Genomic DNA, 21,570 nt, shown 5'->3' with positions numbered 1-21,570 from the left:
GTGAAGAAAATGTCTCTACTAATGAGTAATAATAACTAGTAATAAGAGGAAGGATCCAATTATAGGCTGCAGGAAGATGAAGAATTTACAAAAGAAATGTGGGAAGTAGGTCCCCAATCTAAAAGAGAGCTTCAGAGAACCCCAGGGAAGAGTTGGTTTTAAGAAAATGGGGGTGGATATGGCCCCTGTGTTTACAAGAGGCTAACAACAAGAGGAAAATTCTTGTGATCCATTTATTGAAAACTGTTTAGAAAGTTGTATATAACATCCCGGTTATACATATACATACATGGAGAGAGAGAGAGACTGGAGAAATTATAATAAAATGTTTATTTATATCCAGGTGGAATCAAGTGATCTTAATGAAAAAGAATATCATTATTTAATCTGAATTAAAAAGAGAAATTCTAAATGTTCATATCTGATCTTTTACAATTTGTACAATGAGTGTATTTTACTCTGTCAGAAAAAAAAAATCATTTTATTGGTGATAGGTAGAAGAGGAATAAATAATGTGTAGGCTACATCATCTCACTTAATGCCCACAAACATGGAACAGAATAAGCAGCATGGACCCCTGTTTCCTGGTAACAAAACTGAAGCTGAAAGAGATGAAGGAACTTGTATCAGCCACACAGTAAATGATGAACTGTGATTCTAATCTGATGTGTTTTTTTTAAGGCACAAGCTACATATTCATAGCCAGTAAAAGTTTATTTCAAATGAGGGGAAGAAGTTGTCTGTGCAAACTACACATTAGGAAAAGACATGTGGCGTACTAGTGGCCTACAAGTGTAGAGTTTCCATGGGATAGCAAGAGTGAAAAGCAATGTCGTTTCCTAGTGAGAGGGGACTGGTGGTGGGGAGGCAGGTGGAGAGAACTCGATAAGAATTGGGACAATTGATCAGTCAAAGCAGACCAGTCCAGGCTGGGTAATGGACCATCATCTCATGGTATAGAACAACAAAGGTTTCGATCTTGCTTATGTGATGTGGGTTGGCTTTGGGCTTCTTCGTTGTGGTTACTCAGGGACTCAGGCTGAAGGAGGCATCATCTGAAACATGCTTCTATAGTCACAGGGAAAAGGGAAAGTTGGGGTTGACTAGCACTTAAATTTTTCTACCTGGAAATGACAATGATTTTATTGGCCAAAGCCCCACCCCAGTTAAAAGGGAGAGGGGAGTGTGTCCCTACCATGTGTCACTGAGGAAAAGAACTGGAATATTGCTAACCATAACAGGGAAAACATTTCTTTTTAAAGCTCCTGCTGTGGTAGCAAAGGAAAGAGGAGGTATCATGGGTATCACCTAGAAAGTTGTAGCTCGAAGAATCAAGTGGTCATTTGTACAAAGTCAGAGAGAGAAACAGCGACTGTGTGAAGACTAGAACTGTGTACCTGAGGCCAGTGGCCCCGGTGGTCTTCAGTGTGCCATGCTAACTGGCCTGGAGTGTATGAATTTGGAGGAGTGGGAAGCCTAGGCCTAGGAAACTGTTAGAGACTCTGGTTGCAAAGTGTTGAGAATAGGAGTCTCACCTCACACTAAGAGTTATTGATGCTGGAAGCCAGTGGCATCTCATCAGTAAAAACTCTGGGCTGCATCTCTTAGGTGTTTCTCTATGTGGTTATTGCTGAAATGGCCAGGGAAGCCTGCAAGTCATTACTCTAAAGCATAATTGTTATAGTTGGATTAATATAAAACTAGCTGAGACTGGCCCCAAATAGTAAAGTGGCAGGTGAACTAAGAACTGGGAAACCCAGTTGAGTAGCTGTGTGTGTGTGGATTGCAGACAGATCAGTTTCAACTTTATGAGAGAGAGATTTAGCAAGTGAGAATCCTGGATACTCTCCCTGTTCTCTGCGATCAATAGTGCATTTGGAATAGAGAGCGATTTATGAAAGGAAACAGGATCATGAAGACACAGGCCATAGAGGGTTAGACAGACTGAATCTTTGTTGGCACTTGGAATGACCATAATTCTGATATTTTTTTACATTGCTATCAAAAATAGGGGCAGAGGGAGAGGAGGAAAAAACCTGCTTCAGTCTCACCAAGCACTGCTTTATAGAAGGGCTACTAAACATATTTCTAATATTCTATAAATTTATGTGAGAAAAAATTATGATTGCTTTTTAAATTTTGTATGTTTCTAAAGCTAAAGAATACAGTATTTATTCTGCAATTAAGCAGGTGTAGTTCTGGGACTTTCATGGTTAATCCTCATATTCCTTGTTTTTTAAACTCTTTTTGGTTTTGGCTTTGATTTACATTACATGGTCATCAAATTCCTCTTTTTATCAGGGAAAAATAGACGGTTTTCTGAATCTTAAAAGCATGTAATTTACCTTGGATGTGAACTATAATGCTTATTCTGAATAAATTCCATGTAAAACTGAAGAAATTGTGTAGAAAGTCTTTATGAATTGGAACTTAACATGTCATTGACACATTTTGAAGGGCTTTCTGTTGACTTTAGTGATGGATGATCCCATTCTGCCAAGTTCAGCTGGAAGGGGGGTGGCTTAGAAACCCAAACATCAACTCTGGAATCTAGAAACTTCCTGGAACCATGGTTTTAAATCAGCAGGGTGGATGCGGCATGCATCTGTGCAAAAGATGGCATTTCACTGGATTGCTCCACGGAAGTCTCTGGCGCAGAACCATAAACACCAGCTCTCTTTGTTGTGTGTTGGCTTTTAAAAGCTCCCAATGGTTTGGGGGGGATAAGGCCTTGCCTCGGGGCTCCCTGGTCCAATTTTTTGGGACCTGGCTAAAAATCCTGGATATTTGATAGTCTGGCTTATTTCTATGGTGTATTAGCACCCTATAAAAGTTACATGTCATTTATTTCAAGTTTAGAACCCTCTCAAACTTCAGGGGCAAACCAAACTTGAACCTTTTGTGGCTGGAATTCTGTTTACCTTTGGCCAAACCTTGCTTCCTGAAAGTGAGGTGAGACGGGGCTCCTGAGGCCCCTTGGACATCAAATCGCTTTTGCCAAACAAGGCTTTGATAGGTTAAAACATGAATGAATCTGAAACACGTAGATTAACTTCCTCTCAGAATACTCTGGGGCCTACACACAAAAGTATATTGTGCTGGGCAAATGCATTTTGAGTGTTGCCTTCCGCCAACTGTGAGGCAGTATCTGAGACTTTGGCCAAACACAGGTTGAAAATGGGTCAAGCCAGTTACCTTCTACTTCTAATAAATATATTAAATAGTTTCTATAAAGGTTATTGGACAATCTATTTGAATGAGGACCTTGAAGAAATTTGGATATTTCTTGTGTTTGAAACATTTATTTTCAACCAGTGACAAAGAATGGGCTCTAAGATACAGTACCTGTTCAAGAATGGCTAGGATTCCTTTGTGTCTGTTGTTGGAATACAGACTAGCAAAGAAGGCCTTGTGCTTGACTGAAGGAGAAATAATGTACCATGTTCCATGTGCCTTTCAGATAGAGGAACTGATGAATGCATTGGAGAAGACTAGACAGGAACTAGATGCCACCAAGGCACGCCTGGCCTCCACACAGCAGTCCCTGGCTGAAAAAGAAGCCCATTTGGCTAACCTCCGAATAGAAAGGAGAAAACAGCTGGAGGAGATCCTAGAGATGAAGTGAGTACCCATTTTTGTTTTCCTAGTTTCTCTCTCCTAACTTTTCTTTAGGGATGGGGAAGGGAAGGCTAGAGAAGATGAAGAAAGAGCTTGAAGAAAGAATAATTTAGCCAACACTTGACTATTAATTTCTGTAACCATGTTTCTTATTTTTTTAATATAGCTTCCATGTCCCAATTTGCACATTTTTCTGATTGGTTATTCAAAAAAAAAAATCTAGCATTAAATTTTGTGTGTCTGTTTTGTGGACTGCGCTGTTATTCTTAGATTTGTCTCAAAGGTTTGAGCTGGCCAAGAGTCAGAGGCCTCCTTAAGCACAATAGTAATTTGAGTGCTGCTCAAAGTTAATTGGAAACCTTTCTGAGGAGGTATTTCCTAATTGTGACTATAACTTTGCTAATTATGTTCTTTTCACATGTGTACAATGCGTAGCTTGTGTTGGCTTTCATTGCATCTCAAGGTTGGCACCTCTTTGTTTAGAAAGCAAGGAGTCTGATTTGCTGGGCTGATAAAAACACACTTGGAAATCCCCTGCCACTCCCTCCTCCTCACCCGAGGGTAGGGTAGGTCAGGGGTAAGGAGAGACTGGAACCAATCATTTTCTTTGATATAATCAATAAAGTGTGTCCTCCTGCTGGGCAGTGATCCTTCCTGTGGGCCTATGATACACCCATCTCTACTTAGCTACTATTGCATTCTTACAATGAAATAATATCACCATGGAAGAATATAGGAAAGAAAATTACTCAAAGATATTAGAAATAATCACTTGCTATGGATCTGTTCCTAAAGAAGTAGGCAAGAAGCAGTATCTCTCTAAAAGCTAAGATGAAATAATCACCAAGAAATAATTTAAATTTAACTTCCTTCCACAATAAGGGAAATGTACATAATTATGCCATCTTAAGCCTGTAACATAGACTTTGAAATTGGTGGCTAGGTATGGAAGCATGACCTGATCCTGACCCCACAAGTCTTACACATGGTTAACATTAAACCCAGAAAGCTTAGATCATGGAAAATATGGAATGAAATATTTTGAAGGATTTAATAATGAGGACAAAATTTTTATTCCTTGTCAACTACCTCAGTTTCTCCAAGATGAAAGAATAAGTAGTTTTTTTCCTGTGTAAACTCGCCTTTTTCCTAATAAAGTAATATATAATAAAAACATACTATCCTCAGTGTAGAAGTAAGGGACCTGAGATTTAGAGAGATTTCAAGTAATTTGCTTAAGGCCATCTGGCTAGGATTAAAACCAAAATCTTCTACCTCAAGTTCCCTTTCTACTATCTTATTTTCTCATGGAGCTTATGTGAATTCCACCAAGCCTGGAACTTTCATCAGTTTGTATCACTGTGATTATCATACTGCCTAGAACAGTGCCTAGCATATGGTAAATGTTCAGTCACTGTTTATTGAGTGAGTGAATAGATACAAGGCGAAAAGTGGATTTTACATAGCTAAAGAAGAAAAGTATTTTAAACATCGGTGACATTACCAACTTGATCAATAGTTTATTAACAATAGCAGTACATTGATTCCATCAGTCTTTATTCTTTACCATTCATCAATCCCATTTCTGCCTCCTTGTATGTAGTGATGTGTGAGGTTCAGCCTAGATTATCTCATTGTTCTCCAGGTATCCCAAATTAACTCTGTATCTCCTGGAGTGATTTATTATGCCTTTTGAAGGAAACTTACATTGCTTCCTGTTTATAAAAAGGACTTACACTTTCAGTGGTTTCAGAGAACACATAATGGTGCAGCACCTTGGTTTGGCAGTCATCAGACCTAGGTTGGAATCCTGTAGTTTCCACTTGGCGGCTGTGTGGTTTAGGGGAAATGACGTTAACATTGCTGACCCTTCTCCTTCCTCCTATAATGACTTTCATGGAGAGGTTGAGAGAAGAAGCACTCAGGAGGGCTTGGCACATGCAAAATGATATATGTGTGTAAATGACACTATCAGCCAATGAAAATATGTCATTTGTTTGGTATGCTTTGTGAAGAGTATCATTTATCTAAAATTTGGATTTATTTTTCTTAAACATATAAACCTTTTCCGTGTGTATGTTTTCCCACTTAATTTCATGATTTCAGATAGCACCTAACTAAGACCTCTTTTGGTGAATTGCCACATTATTGCTCAAGTGCTTAATCTTCTGCCACTGCAAAATAAATACAGAATTCCTCTGTTAATTCCTTTGGTAAAAGTAACAAAGCCCTGCTTCATTAGTCCAATATGGACCCTATTCACTATTTAACTGGCCCAGAAGCCCTGCTTGTGGGCTCTGTCCCGAGGCTGTGGGGACACAGGTATAGGGCAGTTATATTGACCAACAACCCCAACTAGATTCATGAGCCTCCTGGGCTGTTCAAGGCAACCAACTGGTTTGACCAATCTTGATTTTTAAGCTGAGTTGACATATTGGTTACTTGACATTAACTGAGTCATTGTAAGTTAGTGGAAACAAAAAGATGGGTATATCCCTGTCAGTACTTACTATCACTCTGTGCCAAGCATTGTTGGTTTTCTTTCAACTGGCAGGCATCATGTAAGAAACTTTAGGTGAAGTATAACCGTTTCCAAAACCTGGTGGGAAAAGTGAGGCTGTGTGGTGTTAGAGGACAGAGGGGTAGGGCTGTGAGTCCAGGGAAAGGAGATGGAATCTATTAGCTCATCCATAACATTGAGTGATCACTCTCTGGTTACCTCAGTTTTCTCTTCAGTAACATGGAGGTGATAATAATTGCCTTGCCTACTCTATAGAATTGTTGTGCAGGCAGGATTTTTTTAAGTACTGAAAGGAATATAAACCAGCATGTGTGAAAGTGCTTTGAAACATAAAAGGGGCTTTTGAAATGAAAGGTGGTGTCTGTTAAATTCGTTGTAAAATCAAATGGCACAGAGTTTTAAAATTGGAAAGCAGCTGGGTCCAACCTCCCAGTGCATAAACCAGACTCCTGTCCTCATACTTACTAATAGGGAATTCACCGGGCCCTGGTGAATACCATTTTCACTGGAAGTCATGAGCACGTGCAGGTACCTCATTGGTCCTTACATGGAACTGAAATGGCTTTCCATGTGATCTTCCCACTTGGTTTGGTTTTTGTTTAGTTACACGGAATTCACCTAAGCCCCATACACAGCACAGGCAGCATTTTAGATATTTCTTCTGGTAATAGTGTTCATTTTAGAAAAGAAAAATGACAAAATATGAAGACAAAATAAAAAACAAAACCACCGTGATCCTACCATGCAGAGACAGACACTGTGGCATTTGGTGCATACCTTTACAAATGCTCCTTACTTTCTAACAATATTCAGTTGTACTCTCATATTTTGTAAATCCTGCTTCTTTTGTTTACTGAGTAATGAACACGCTTCTATGATACATAGAATTGTATTATTTTTAATTAGTTAATATAGTGTAATATAGGTTCACTTCTTTATTGGACACATTTACCTTGGTTTGAATATTTAATATAAAGAATGTTTTGATAAGCATTCTGCTCTTTTGTCAACTTATTTTTAAGTAATTTTAGAGTGGTATGCCATTATAAGAAATTATTTTCCTCCGTGGTAACATCTTACATAATTATAGCACAATATCACACCAGGTAATTGATATTGGTACAACTTACCAACTTTATTAAGATTTCTCTGGTTTTACATGTACTCGTGTGTGTGTGTGTGTGTGTGTGTGTCTGTGTGTGTGTATGTATTTAGTTATGTGCACTTTTTTTTTTAATTCATTTTTTTATTTTTTTATTTTTTTATTTCTAGGAGAGAGAGAGAGACAGCGTGAGCAGGGGAGGGTCAGAGAGAGAGGGAGTCACAGACTGAAACAGGCTCCAGGCTCTGAGCTGGCAGTCAGCACAGAGCCCGACGCTGGGCTCGAACCCACGAACCGCGAGATCATGACCTAAGCGAAAGTCGGACGCTTAACCGACTAAGCCACCCAGGCGCCCCAGTTATGTGCACTTTCAACACATGTATAAATTTGTGTAGCTAACTGTCACAGTCAAGATATAGAGCTGTCCTATCATTGCAAAGATCTTACCTTTTGATAGCTACACCCAGCTGTTTCATTTTTAATCAGAGTTTTGTGTTGTGTTATATTATTTTAGCATATGTGTCATACTGGTCTATATTTTTTCTCTCCCATTCCTCTTGGGCAGGGCAGGGGATTATCTTCCTAGTTTAAATTCAGATGAAATTTAGAATGAGATAATATTGCTTGATTCCTCTAATTTGAAGATTTCTCATCAAACCTAACAGAGGACCAGAGGGGAAGGGGAAAAAATAGTTAAGGAGAGGGAGGGAGGCAAACCATAAGAGACTCTTAAATACCGAGAACAAACTGAGGGCTGATGGGGGTCGGGGGGAGAGGAAGGGGAGTGATGGGCATGAAGGAGGGCATTTGTTGGGATGAGCACTGAGTGTTATGTGGAAACCAACTTGACAATAAACTATAAAAGAAAAACAAACAAAACAGCATCATATGTTGGGCATCGTCATATACATGTCACTACAAATATAATTTACTCTAAATTTATGACAGTAAAACTGGAGATAGGATCTAAGAATAGAACTTTTTCAGCATTGCTTTATTTATTAGCAGAAAATATTCAGACAATTATGGCAAATATGACAATTATGGCCAAGTCTTAACTATCAAGAGAAAATCAACTAACAGAATCTTGGACTGTTACACTCTTATTTGTACTTTTCTACATTAAAATTTTTTTCTCAAAAAAAATTAATTAACAAAAAAGAAAAAAGATTTCTTATTAGTTGGTTTTATTTTATTTATAATGTAATTTCTTTTTCATATTGGATATTTAGAATCTGTCATGTGGTAGGCATTTAATCAACTTTTGAGAATGAAAGTGTGAATTAGCTCAAAAATTCATAAGTATTCATTGATCACCTACTATGTGGCAGGTACTATTCTAGGTGGACAAACAGAAAAATATTTTACCTGATCAAGCTTACATTTTAGTAAAATGAATGAAGGAAATGAACAAACTCATAAATAAGCAAATAAGTGAATAAATAGATGAAGAAAGCAGTTTCTTCTGTAACCAAAGCAATCTGAAATCTCCTTAGAAAGCTATTTCCAAAGGTAAGGGCCTTTATAACTCTTTGGGGTAAAGAGGGACATGGAAAATGCTGTGTACCTTCCTGTAGATCAAGAACCCTTTTTGGAACCAAGGTCAGAGTAGAGCCTTTCACTGTATTTCATGTATGACTCTTTCCCCCCACCCCAACACCTCCCATTTAGTTTGCTTATTATTGGTTAGTATTCCAAATGCCAGTCATTATTCCCATACTGGAAGGAACTAGCAGTCCCCAACCCTGTATTTTAGTAGAAGAGGACAATATTCACTTTCCCTTGTATATTAGATTATTCTTTTACTTAAAAAAATACCTAAAACCTCTTGCTAAAACATCTCCTAATGTTTTGTCTTTGTTCCATTTGTTCCTATTTAAAAGGAATTTTATTAAAATAATATTAAAAATATCATTCTATATGTTTGGTTTTCTTAATGCTGGTTAATAAGCTTAGGTTTCAGTAACCAAAGCTCAATTATTTAATTTGTGACAGGTGAATTTGATATCTGTTGCTAAAAGAAATTGAAGGCCATGAGATACGTACTTAAAATCTATCTGTGTGTGCTTGCTCAGACAATTCCAACTAGCATTGTAATTTCATAGGCAGACAGGCATGCTGACTGATATGTTGCATTTAGTATTAAATACCAGGGTTTTGAGAGCTGGTTAATAGTTACATGATTTGAAGTGTGTATTTTAGACTTCCTGTGGTGATTTCTGGTGCTTGTGTAAAGATTTTAAGGAAACCTCTACATTTTAAACCCATCTGATGATGTTGTAAGATCCATCTTAATTTACTAGGTATTGTTGCATTTTAGATATCTTCTCTAGATAGCCTCAAAAGCCTTTGTATACATTGAGCTATTTTAGGAAGTTTACAGTGAGGTAAGGCAGTGCTTATTCCAAGGCATTATCCTGTTGACCTCTTTGATCTAGGATCCCTTTTGAGAGAGCCACTCATTAGGTAAGTACCCTTCAAAGGAGAGGCAGGGTACAGAAAATGATAAAATCAATTTATTCTTTACTTCATGCCAGCATGAGAAAAGACAAATCACACTTCTTTAGGGAGGAATCCTAAGTGCCTGGCAATTTGGAAAGGATAAATGAAGCTTGGGAGAGGAGTTTTGAAGGCATCCATTATTTAAAATTGATAAAGTCAGTTACACCATCTTACAGAGATGTTATGGCATTGAATGAAATTATGCATTTATGAGATTATGAGAAAGTGATTTTTAAGCAGTAAAAGATCATGTATGTATGTGTGTATGTATATATATGTGTGTGCATATAACGTTATGTTGCATATTAATATGTTAAGTAAACACATAGTTTGCATACACTGATCCTATCTTTAAATTCTTGTTAGCCTTATGCTTTCAACAATGTTTTTTTGTTTTGGCTACAGTGCAGTCTTTTCTCTATTGAATTGTTTGTTTAGAAAAACTTTGACATGTTCCCTTTAAAAAATATTGAATACTATGGTAATGTTTTGTAGAGTGTCCCAGTTTGTCTGGTTGTTTGTATTCACTACCTGCTCAGTTTGAAAAGTACATTGAGCCAGCTAGAACACTGATGAAGCTTGTCACAGCTTTCTAGGTTACCTGCAATGATTGAGGACAGGTGGCAGAGAGAGAAGGGAAATAATGTCTTGAAGAACGGCTCATCCAACATCGATTGTGGTTTGAGCTGCAGGCAGTCACTTAAATGCACAGTTGCTTATCACTCACGATTTCTGTTTCTCTTGTAACCCTGAAGTTGGTGTCTTAGAGCCTTTAGTGGGAGAAAAGACCTGCTGTACACAAAGCTTATAGTGGGTAAGGAAAACTTAACTACAGAGACAATAACTTTAGAATAGTAGAATGGTCTAATTAACTTTAAATGCAAGGATAAGAAAATTCCACATTCCAGAAGCTCACACAAGTAGCTGTGTAGTTACTGGGGACCTCCATCTTTCCATCTTTGTCATTCTCAGCATATGGCTTCACCCTGGATGCAAGATTTTTGTCCCAGCTCCAACCACCCCGTCCACATTCCAGTCAGCAGAAAGGAGAAGGAAGTATGTGTCCCCTTTAAGGTGCACATACTGTCCATTGTTACTTCACTCATTACCAGCTCATTCACTAAGCATCCACTATGTACAAGGACTGTGCTGTGCCTTAGGCAGTGATCTAAGCACTGTTCTAAGTGAACAGAGGACACAAATCCCTCCATTTTGTACATTTTAAGTAGGTGCAAGAACTAATGCAGAAGAAGTGGCCAGCATTGAAGTCACATGATCACACTTAGCTGCAAGGCAAGCCAGAAAATGAAACCTTTAGCTGGGTGGTTCTATGTCCAGTTAACATTCAGGGAACCTAGTACCAATAGAGGAAAGAAATAAATTGGCAGCAATTAGCAGCCTTTGCTAAAACAAGGTATGAAAAAAATATGTCGATTTATATGTTATTTCACTGAGCACATACAAACGGTGTTGCAACTACACCTTTAGCGATTGTCTTTCTAACAGGCATTTACTCATATGCATGCATGTCCAGTATATATCTGAGTTTATTTCTGGGTACCAATGGTGGTAAACTACGGGAGAGACATGTGAGTAAACCGGTTCAGGAATACCTGGCAAATTTTGTCATAGTTGGGAAAGCTAATGAGTAAAGGGTGTTAGGTCTAGAGAAGGTCAAGAAGCAGATACTTCCTTCAGCTATTAGAGGGGTAACATGTAAGAAAATAAGTGGGCTTGATTTATGTTGCCTCAGAAGACTGTGCTGGAGCTGGGGTGTATAATTTAAGAGGAGGAAGATCTTCCTCCAGGGCTTTGTAGAACTTTGCAGTGGTAGGAACTCTGTAGCCTTTTGAGATAGCTCCCAAGGTATGTCTTCAGTTCCCGTGGGAGCAAAAAATAGCTGTTCTGGGTGTTATGAAAGGAATTTCCATGGAGGGGGCAGCAGGGTGATCACAGCTCTTCCAATGTGGAATTCTATCCATAACTTTATTAAGTAAATGACCTGAAATGGATAATATTTAGAAGATGCTGAAATCATTTTTCTTCCCTTGAGAGGCTTTGTTTAAATGGAGAAACTTGCCAAAAGAAAAAAATGACTGCTTGGTTTAGGACACAGAATTCTCCAATAGGACCACAATAGAATTTTTCTAGATTTTTGTACACTGTGTTATGTTTCATAATACTGTATAGATGTAAAATGTATTAGCCACAAGGCATTATGGGGAAAGAATCAATGGTTACATTGCATGTCAGGTAGAAGCAAGAGCCCTTCACTCTTCCTGTCTTAAGGAATGTACTATCTCTGATTCACATGCCTTCAGAGAATTAAACTATCCCAGGCATATATCTTATTCAGTGCATTCAAGATTTTGGGTGATGGAATTACTATTACCAGTGAACTTTTCTTAAGTGTTTATTACATGTAGGCAGGGCCACATTGCTGCCACCTCCTGTGAGCTGGGAAGTGTTATTATCCCCACTATGTAGATGCAGAAACTGAGGGCCAGACACCTGCAACTCAAAGGTAACTCTGTTTAATAGTATAGTCCATGATCTTAACCACTGAGCACCCTGTCTCTGAGTGAAGAACTCAGATGTCATTGTGAGATTTTTAAGTGTGGGAATGGCAGGACTAATTTTGATTAAATAGTAGAAGGCAATGGACAGATAGGTGCTTCTTCCAACTTGCCTCTGTAGGGAGCAGGACAGCAGGCTAGGGTGACGCTGGGAGAGAGGGGTCAAAGAGAGAGCTAGTCAGAAGAGGCCTTTGAAGTCAGCTTCCTTATCTTAAAACAAAATAAGGGACATACTGTCTTCTTTCCAAAAACATACACTGTATGTATAGTTTTAATAGTGAAAAATGTCAGTCAAGAGGGCCCTTGGCCTGGTGGTTTTTAATGGAAATACAAACATTTTCTGAGCTAAAGCAGTATAATCTTTCAGCTTAAATAATCATAATGAGCAGTTAAATAATCTAAATGCTTGTGAATTGTGGAGCTTAAATAATTCCAGCCACCATACTTTATGTTGTCTCCATCCTCATAGGAGCTCCATGGGGGCTCGGGAAGGTCAACCATTAAGACAGGGAAAGAGAAATGTACAGGCCTTCCAACCTCATAAAGCATGGCAAGTCAAAGGGGACAGTTGTGGTCCTTCTCCCAATCCAAGAGCAACATCCTGTTGGAGGAATTTTTTTAAATGATCTAATGCTTGATATAATGCTGTGTGTGCATGTTGGGGGCTGCTGCCAGGAGACAATGGGTGGGGCAGCTGCATCACACAAGGGGCCAGACAGTACAGCCAGGGTCATGCTCAAGTTCTGGAGACAAGAATTCTCTGATCCAGGGAGCAGGGCTCTTGGGACTTGAGTTCACAGCCTGAATCTGCCACTTAGAGCTGAGTGAGCTGAGGCAGCCTGACCCAATCTCTCCAACTGTGAACAGGGTTTTGGACTGAGATGAGCACATTAATAGTTTGTGATTCTTTAATAGTGGGTTTCACTGTGGTGTCGATACTGCTCTTTGGGACATTTGGCAAAGTCTGGAAACATTTTTGGTTGTCACAACTAGGAGTTGCTCCTGGAATCTGGTGGGTAGAGGCTGGGGATGCTGCTGAACAGGCTACAGTGTACAAGACAACCTCTCCAATGTAAAAGAATGATTTAACTCCAAATTCCAGTAGTGGGCATTAGGAAACCCAAAACTAGCCTCCCTTTTTGAAGACAGGTGTTTAAGTTTGGGAAGAGAGAAAAGCTTTGTAGGGTCTCTCTCTGATTTAACTTAACTTATTTTCAAAGGGGACTCACACAGGATATGTTTTCCCCATTCAGAATCTTGATCTTGGACCAAAGGGTTTGGTGGCCTGGGGATTTCCTGCTTTGTGTAAATGACTTTGGCTTGCTTTCTTGGGACTATAGACCAGCTCACCATGAGAGAATGGAGTGGAATTGGCATAGGTCTCAGATCTGAATCCCCAGGAGACTGTGGTCCCTATAAATATAAATCCTCACTAAGATACAAAAGACCTGATCCATCCATGCCCTCTCTAGCTCTATTAATCCATCATCCTTTAACCTGTGGTTTTCTCTGGTCCTCAGTTTGCCCAACTATAAATTAAGGGTATGAAACTGGATAGTTCTCAATGGGATAGTCCTCTAGCAAGCACTATCAATTGATGCCTGTCTCTCTCCACCTTTGTTTCTCCCTTCCATTTTTTTCCTTCCTTCACTACATCCCTCTGGGTATCTAGGTCTTTTCCTAAGAACCACTTCTTTCAATGTTTGTTTAAAGCAAAAAAGATAGAAGAAAAATGAGGACACTAGTAAGGTATGAAAACATACCAGAGCAGAGGCTAGGGGCATCAATGGGAGACAGATGGTTGCCCAGATGCCAGCCTTTTGCCAGAATTGCAGAGGGCAAGACGGGACAAATCCCAACCTGGAGGATTTTCTGTCTTTCTGTACTGTCTTCTTTGCAGTGTTAAAATATAGTCCAGATATAATTAGGGGAATCCTCAACCCTGAAGATATAGAGGTGAACAGGTAAACATCAAGATACTCACCCTCACTGGAAGAGGACGTCACAAAAGTTCCAACTCATTGAAGATGTATAGGGTTATAGAGCAAGGCATAGCATGGAAGTGGGGAAGGCTTTGAATGTTCTGGATCCCTGGAAAACATTTAATAAAAGTTTATTGAAAGAATGAATGCATGCTAATGAAAATTATACTTTGCCTCCTGCTTACTGCCTCTTCCTCCTTTCCCTTTTCCTTGGCCTCTCCTGACTTTTATTCCACTCAGCCTCCTCTTTCTTTTCCTTTATCTCTTCCTTTTTTCCTTTACTTCTCACCACCATCCTCTCTCTTCTTCTTCTTCCTTTCCTCACTCTTTCCTGCCCCTGTCCTGGTGCCCTAAAAATACTGGGGTTCAAAATATTTTCTGGATTTTCTTAGCATAATCGTTGTCTTGCTAGATTCTAATTTTGACTATTGGGCAGGAGGCAGACCAAGCACCATAGAAGGAGTGTGTGTGTGTGTGTGTGTGTGTGTACGTACCTGAGTGTACACATGTTTGAGGGAGAGAAGGGCCTTCTCTGGCAATCTTGCCTGGAGAATGAGATGTTGAGAGGAGACCACTCAGTTCACCAGCAGCAAAACAATTGAGAACTATAGCCTGAAGCCAAGCCGCCAATCAAGTATGGCCAAGGTCTTTTGTTTTCCAGTCATGGAATTTGGGAACCAACGGATTGTGAAAATTGAAATGCAGTGTTTGACTTGATCTTTGGGTTAAGCCAATATCCCTGGGATCTTAATTCGAACCTGAAGGAAGCTATGGCCAACTTTGAGAATCTGTTATTACTCATACCCTACACTTTGCTCACTTGAAGAGATTTGCAGAGTGCACTGCAACTAGTGCCAGCATGCAGTTATGATAAAAGTTAAATTGCTGTCTTTCTGTTCTGTTCTGTTTTGAAATTGGTGTTTGTGTGTTCACTTCATCAGCCCTGAGTTTGGAGCTTCTTTCTCCTCCTGGATCTATCTCTGGAAGTTTTCTTGGAAAACTTTCTCTTCGATGCATTTCTAAGACTCCCATCATCTAAGGCTTTATTCTAAGGCAACATGGCATTGGGTAGGCCCAGTGGTTACTCTCTGCTCTTTCCTACCCCTGCCATTCTTCGTTTTTAAAAATTTTTAACACTTATTTATTTTTGAGACACAGAGAGAGACAGCACGAGTAGGGGAGGGGCAGAGAGAGAAGGAGACACAGAATCCAAAGCAGGCTCCAGGCTCTGCACTGTCAGCACACAGAGCCCCACATGGGGCTTGAACCCATGAGATCATGACCTGAGCCGAAGTCAGATGTTTAACCAACTGAGCCACCCAGGTGCCCCTCTCTCCTTCCCTTGCACCCCCACCAGTGCCATTCTTTGGAGGGGAGGCTGTGCCCTGGGAAGCTGTCCACCATAGGGTGTATTTTCTAGGGCTCCTTTGCTGGCAGACTCCTGGTTGGGTTCAGGGCCACTAGAAAGCACTATAGGAAATGGAAGGGTGTGAAGAGAAAAAAGCTATAGAGTTCCCTCCTGTTCCCGTCCTGCTTTATGGCCGCGTCTCACAACTTCTCTCCATGACTATAGCTTCCTTTCAGCAGTGCCCCATCCATGCCTTCTGTTGGCACTGGGATTAACTCATGTTTCCTTTTGTTCCTCAGCCCAAGGTACAGAAATGGCTGCTCACTGTTGCAGTTTCTCGGTGCCTCACCAAGCCTTGTTTGTTTTATTCACCCTGTCCACGTCTCCTCTGTCATCTTTTCATTGAAGTCTCCTCATTGGACCCATCTGTGGTGAATTCTGTCTCCAGCCAGACTCAGACTGCTACAGTGGGGAAGCCCATAGTGCCATGGTCACATGTGTGAGATTTGTTAGGATGATTTGAGAAAGCGCTGTTAGAAAATGTTTACATTTCCCATATTAAGTAATTTTGGAAAAAGAAGCAGATTGCTTGATGCTTAAGTCAAAACACTGAAACAAAACTGCCATTCTGTGGTTTTTCTAAAAACACTTGGCTTCCAAATGACCCTTCAATATGAATGACTGCTGCTGCCCCGACCCCAGAAAGATGTGGAGCTGATGTTCCCAGAGTCAGCCTCAGCCTTAGGAGTAGTGAAAACAGTCTCCTGCTCCTGCCACACACAAGGGAAAACAATTCTTCCCCTGTTCTTCAGTCATGGGGATGTTGGCTTGACTGAAGAAAAAGAGGTTCTTGAGGTAGAAGGAAACACAGCATTCTAGGGCTTCCTAGCCAGAGTACAAGTCAGCTGCCTCCAGGTCACAGGTAGCTGCCTTTCAGCCAAGCCCAGAGCCTTTGGGATTTCCATAAAGCTAAAGGCATCCCAGTTTTGAGCAGCAAATGCTACATAGGTAGCACTCTAGCCTCAAGTACAAGCTAAACACTTCCCATTAGCTCTGGAATTTGTTCAGTCATTGACTTATTCACTCATTTGTAAAACAGATCATTCAGGGAAGTCAGAGTTATTTATTGAGAGAATGAATGAAGAATTTGATATCCAATCCCAGGATTGGAAAACTGAATGCAGAATGATAGCTAGGGTAAGTATGCCCAGAAGGAAAGGTTTATGGAGTGATGAGAGTATCCTGAAAGTAGAAGAGCCCCCCATGATGTGTTTGTGAGCCATGATGTGCTGAGTGAGTGGGAGTTCATTAGGTGAAGAGGTGGGGCTGCTTAGTAGGGTCAGGTGAGGGAGCACATTCCAAGAGGAAGGGACTGCCCTTGCAAAGGCCCTGTGACAGAAGGGACAACATGTCTTCCATTAGCTCATAGGGGGCCTGTGTGGCTGGAACACAGAGACAAAGGGGGGAAGCAAGATTCATTGAGGCTGGAGGGGTGGCAGAGGTCAGACCACCCAGGACCTTGAGGGCCTTGGTCTGATTGTCAATATTTATCCTATGAAGAACAGAAATCCATTGAAGGGAAGCGGCATGATGGAATTAGGATTTGAAAATAATAAAAAAGCAATTACAGTGTACTTACCATGTGCCAGAAACTTTTAAAAAGCTTTGTAAATATTAATTTATTTAATCTTCACAATGACCCTCTAAGATTTTACATTTACCTTCCCCATTTTACATTTGAAGAAACAGACAGGGAGGGGTTAAGTAACTAGCCCAATGTCACCTGACAAAGGTGAGATTTGAACCTTTCAGGATTGTCAGTTGCTTGACACATGCTTGACCACTACACCATACTGCATCTCTGTGTTCCACCCTAGTGCCTCTGGCTTTTGCACGGATAGATTTGGGTGTGAGCATACTAGTTAGGAAGCTGGTACAGTCTTCCAGAGGAAGAGAGCTTGTCTTAGGATTTTGACAGTAGAGCCACAGGAGAGAAGTGAAAGATTTCAACAGACCCATAGGAAGCTGAATCTATACATTTAGGGTTAGATTGGCTCTGGGAACGGTGGAGATGGGTGCCCCTGCATTTCCCTTCTTCCTGCCAGGTCTGTGTTCTGCTCCCCTGGCACTTTCATCGCTCCATGCATGGGGCCTGTGAGGGGATTATCGTAGTAACTACAGCTTTAGCCTGAGGGTTATCAACTGACACTGAAATGGATGATTCTGTCTTGTGGGGACTGTTCTGTTTAGTAGAATCCCTGGCCTTTAATTACTAGATGCCAGGAGCAATCCCCTCTTCCAGTTGGCAATAAAAAATGTCTCCGGATATTGCCAAAAGTTCTTAGAAGGTAAAACCGGCCCTGATTGAGAAGAGCTGGTCTAGACCTAGCCTGTGTTACGTTGATAATTTCTTACCTTGGACCTGCAGCTCACCTCCTTCCTGGAATACATGGGCCTTGAGCTAGTGTGGTAGTGACACCAGTAGCCTTTTAACACTGGCCCATGTCCAGCAAATAGGCCTTCTCCCACCTGGAAGCAGGTGGCCCCAGACCAGGTAGATTCAGAAAGCTTAGAAAAGAGTCCTTTCCACATCCAGTAATGTCATTCATCTAACAGTCTTTAGTGGGTAGACTAGAAACTTGGGTCACCATTCAGAGACATTTTCTTTTCTTCAGGGATATAGGCTCTTAAGTTCTATGCAACTGATTTTAACATGATCTCTTTGTAATCTCCTCTCATGTGTGGGAATTGCCTGCATCTCATGTTCTATAGCAACTATTTTCTAACCTCCTCCAAAGATGGAGAGAGGTTATGCAGACTTTCATTTACTTAAAAAATCTTTCAGTGAAGAATATATTGAAGTCAGATAAGCTTCTTATTTGGAAAGGTGACTTTATCAAATGCCTGTATTTAGAGAAGAGTATTTTAAAGAATTTTGGTCAGGGGCACCTGAGTGGCTTAGTTGGGTAAGTGTTTGACTTTTGCTTGGGTCAAGTCTCATAGCTCGTGAGTTCAAGCCCTGCATCTGGCTCTCTGCTGTCAGCTCAGAGCCTGGAGCCTACTTTGGATTCTGTGTCTCCCTCTTTCTCTCTGCCCCTCCTCCACTTCTGCACTTTCTCTCTCTCTCTCTCTCTCTCAAAAAGAAATAAATTTTTTAAAAAAATTTAAAACAATTTTGATCCGTTGAAAATACCCTACTAAGTAATATTTTTTAGATCAGTTAACCTTGAGAACCTTGCCTTTAATGTGGGATCCATGCAGATATCTGAACAAGCACTCAAATGAGATATGACTATAAATTTGGTATGATGAGTGATAGTCTCCTTTCCTTCAAAAGCAGGTGTCACTTCCATGGAACAGAGAGGAATACTCCTATGAGAATCATCTCTTTCCTAATTGATGACCCAATGCACTTGGATAACATACTATTAAAAAATTTTTAAGGTCAATTATTTATAAAAGTAAAATGAACCCCCATATACCCTTTACCCAACTTCAGCAATTATTCAACTCATTGACAGTCCTGTTTCCTTTCTATCTAGCAGTTCCATACACCTATCCATGGGTTATTTTGAAGCAAATCCCAGACATTATATCATTTATGTGATATAAATATTTCAATATAAACATTCTTTTTTTCAGATAAACATTTTGACACCAAATTATAAACACTTTAAGGTAGAGGAGAATTCTAATGAAGGCCTTTCCCCATAAAGTTGAAACTCCCTGGATCCAAATTAGAGAAGCTCAGATTTTAATTTGTTTTAATGTTGCTATAAAACAGCAAAATGGACCTATTAGTTGTATTATACAGGGAAATAGAAGGATTTACACCACTTGACACATTCCTTAATCGATTTTCAGCTCTATGCTCACTGATTTAGGCTTAAATCTTAGTGTTTCCAGGGCTGACATAATGACATAGTGGGTAGAGTATTTGTTATCTCTTAGCACTTATTGACATTTCTAAACATAACTGGAAGGGAAGGCCTTTTCCTGATTGTGTCTCATTTCAACTTCTTTACTGAAAGGTAACTCTCCAGAATTTTGAAGAAATAAATAATAACTTTCAAAGTGTGGGCATGAGCTGGTGATTAGTGACATCTATTACACCTAAGGGTTCCTGGGTCCTGACAAATGGTAGCTTTTCTGGAGAGAATAAAATTAAATTTAAGCTTCCTTTGTAATGGGATTAAACTCCTGAATGTCTGGCAACACCTGAAGATAACCATTCAGCTTCTTACACCCTTTTCGCTAATGATCAATCTGCTTGCTCCCAGAAGCCCCTATATCATTGGGACAAAAATTTAATCTCTGCAGGGTTATTTTAGAGTATTTGTTAATTATAGTTAACCCTTGAATAATATGGGTTTGAATTGTATGGATTTTTTTTAAATATAAGTACAGTATGGTACTATAAATACATTTTCTCATGATTTTTAAATAATATTTTCTTTTCTCTAACTTACTTTATTGTGAGAATACAGCATATAATACTTAAAACAGAAAATATGTGTTAATTGCCTGTATATTTTGTCCGAAAGGCTTCCAGTCAACAGTGGGCTAATAGTAGCTAACTTTTTGGGGAGTCAAAAGTTATACGTGGATTTTTGACAGTGCAGGTAGTTAGTGCCATAGCCCCTGTGTAGTTCAAGCTTCAATGGTTATTCAACCATCATTTCTTGACCAATAACTAGGGACCTCCCACTGTGCTAGATGCTCCTCTAGTCATGACTCATACCTAGCCCCGCCAGCTTAGTCTTCATGTTTTGATTACTTGAATATCTATTATTTATCCAGTGTTGGTGATTTGAGGGAGTAGTGGGATGGCTTCCATATCCAAATATCCTCTGTGCCCTTCTCTCCCTCAACTAGGTAACCATGTGACATCATTGGGTTGAGCCAGAGTTTTGTCTTGGGCTTGGCATTCAAATCTGGTGACTCCAGAGGGGAATGACTCAAGAAGTCATAACGTTGGGCCAAGGACTTGGCAGCATTCTAGTGCTGGCCACAGTAGAAGGTAGGGAGAAAAGATGTCCCAAAAGGGTGGGGAAATGTGAAAGCTAGGGTCCCACATGAGAACAGACTTTATGTCCATTACATTTTGGTTGACAGACTTTATAACCATTATATTTTGGTTGGCTTGGAGTCATGCAAGACCAAGTGGCGACAATTAAATGTTATTATGGAAACAAACTGTTTCATATCATCTAGCCTGCTATCTCATATGGTGGTGCGCCCTAACTCCTCTGTAGCCTCCCTGGGAAGGGGTCTTTTAGGCTCTGCCTAGGATCAGCAGTGATGAGGAATGCATTAGCATAAGGGCCAAGCACCTGGACTTTGAAGGGTCAGATGACTGGTTTTGAATCTTGGTCCTATATGTACATTGCTTGTACTATGACCTTGACCAAATATATAGTTGACATTGCCTTCCTTGTGGTGTTTCTCTGATGATTAAGTGAGTTAATACATATAAAACAGTTATGCTACTTAGTAAGTCTTAATAAATCTACATGAGTGCTCTGGGGTAACTCTTTCTCTTTTCAGAGAACTCTGTCATAAAATATTTGTCTTTTGTTCTACTATAATAACTTCCTATATCATTCTATCTTCTTGCTCTGTGGTTCTTTTACATTTTGCTTTTTGAGGTCATGTAGGCATTTAATCCATCTTTATAATCATTGAGTATTTAAAACTACTCTCCTGTCTTGTCTTCTCCCTTGTCCCCTTTACCCTATAGAATCTTTTCATCTCCATCGGAAAGTACCCAGTTCTTTCTTTTCTACTTTTTGTGACAGGTTTAGAGGACCCTCACTATTCTAGCCCATCTCCTTTGGATATTCTGTGTGTTCTTTGTGCCCTCCACAGTTAGTCACTGGACATTATCTATGGGTTGGGCACTGAATCTGGCCCTGGTGACA

At 39.9% G+C, this 21,570-nt stretch overlaps 1 protein-coding gene across 1 annotated transcript in view; it reads left to right on the top strand.

Annotated features, from left to right (window-relative positions):
• Positions 1-21,570, top strand: part of ERC2 (ELKS/RAB6-interacting/CAST family member 2) — a 903,427-nt gene that overhangs the window by 533,588 nt on the left and 348,269 nt on the right. Inside the window, exon 13 of the mRNA XM_039257435.1 lies at positions 3,461-3,621. Coding sequence (XP_039113366.1) covers positions 3,461-3,621 — 161 coding nt within the window. The remainder of the gene's footprint in view (positions 1-3,460; positions 3,622-21,570) is intronic.

This window comes from Hyaena hyaena, unplaced genomic scaffold (assembly GCF_003009895.1).
Source record: "Hyaena hyaena isolate Hyena2069 unplaced genomic scaffold, ASM300989v1 scaffold_618, whole genome shotgun sequence".
Lineage (NCBI taxonomy): Eukaryota > Metazoa > Chordata > Mammalia > Carnivora > Hyaenidae > Hyaena > Hyaena hyaena.
This window is presented reverse-complemented; position numbering and strand designations above follow the sequence as displayed.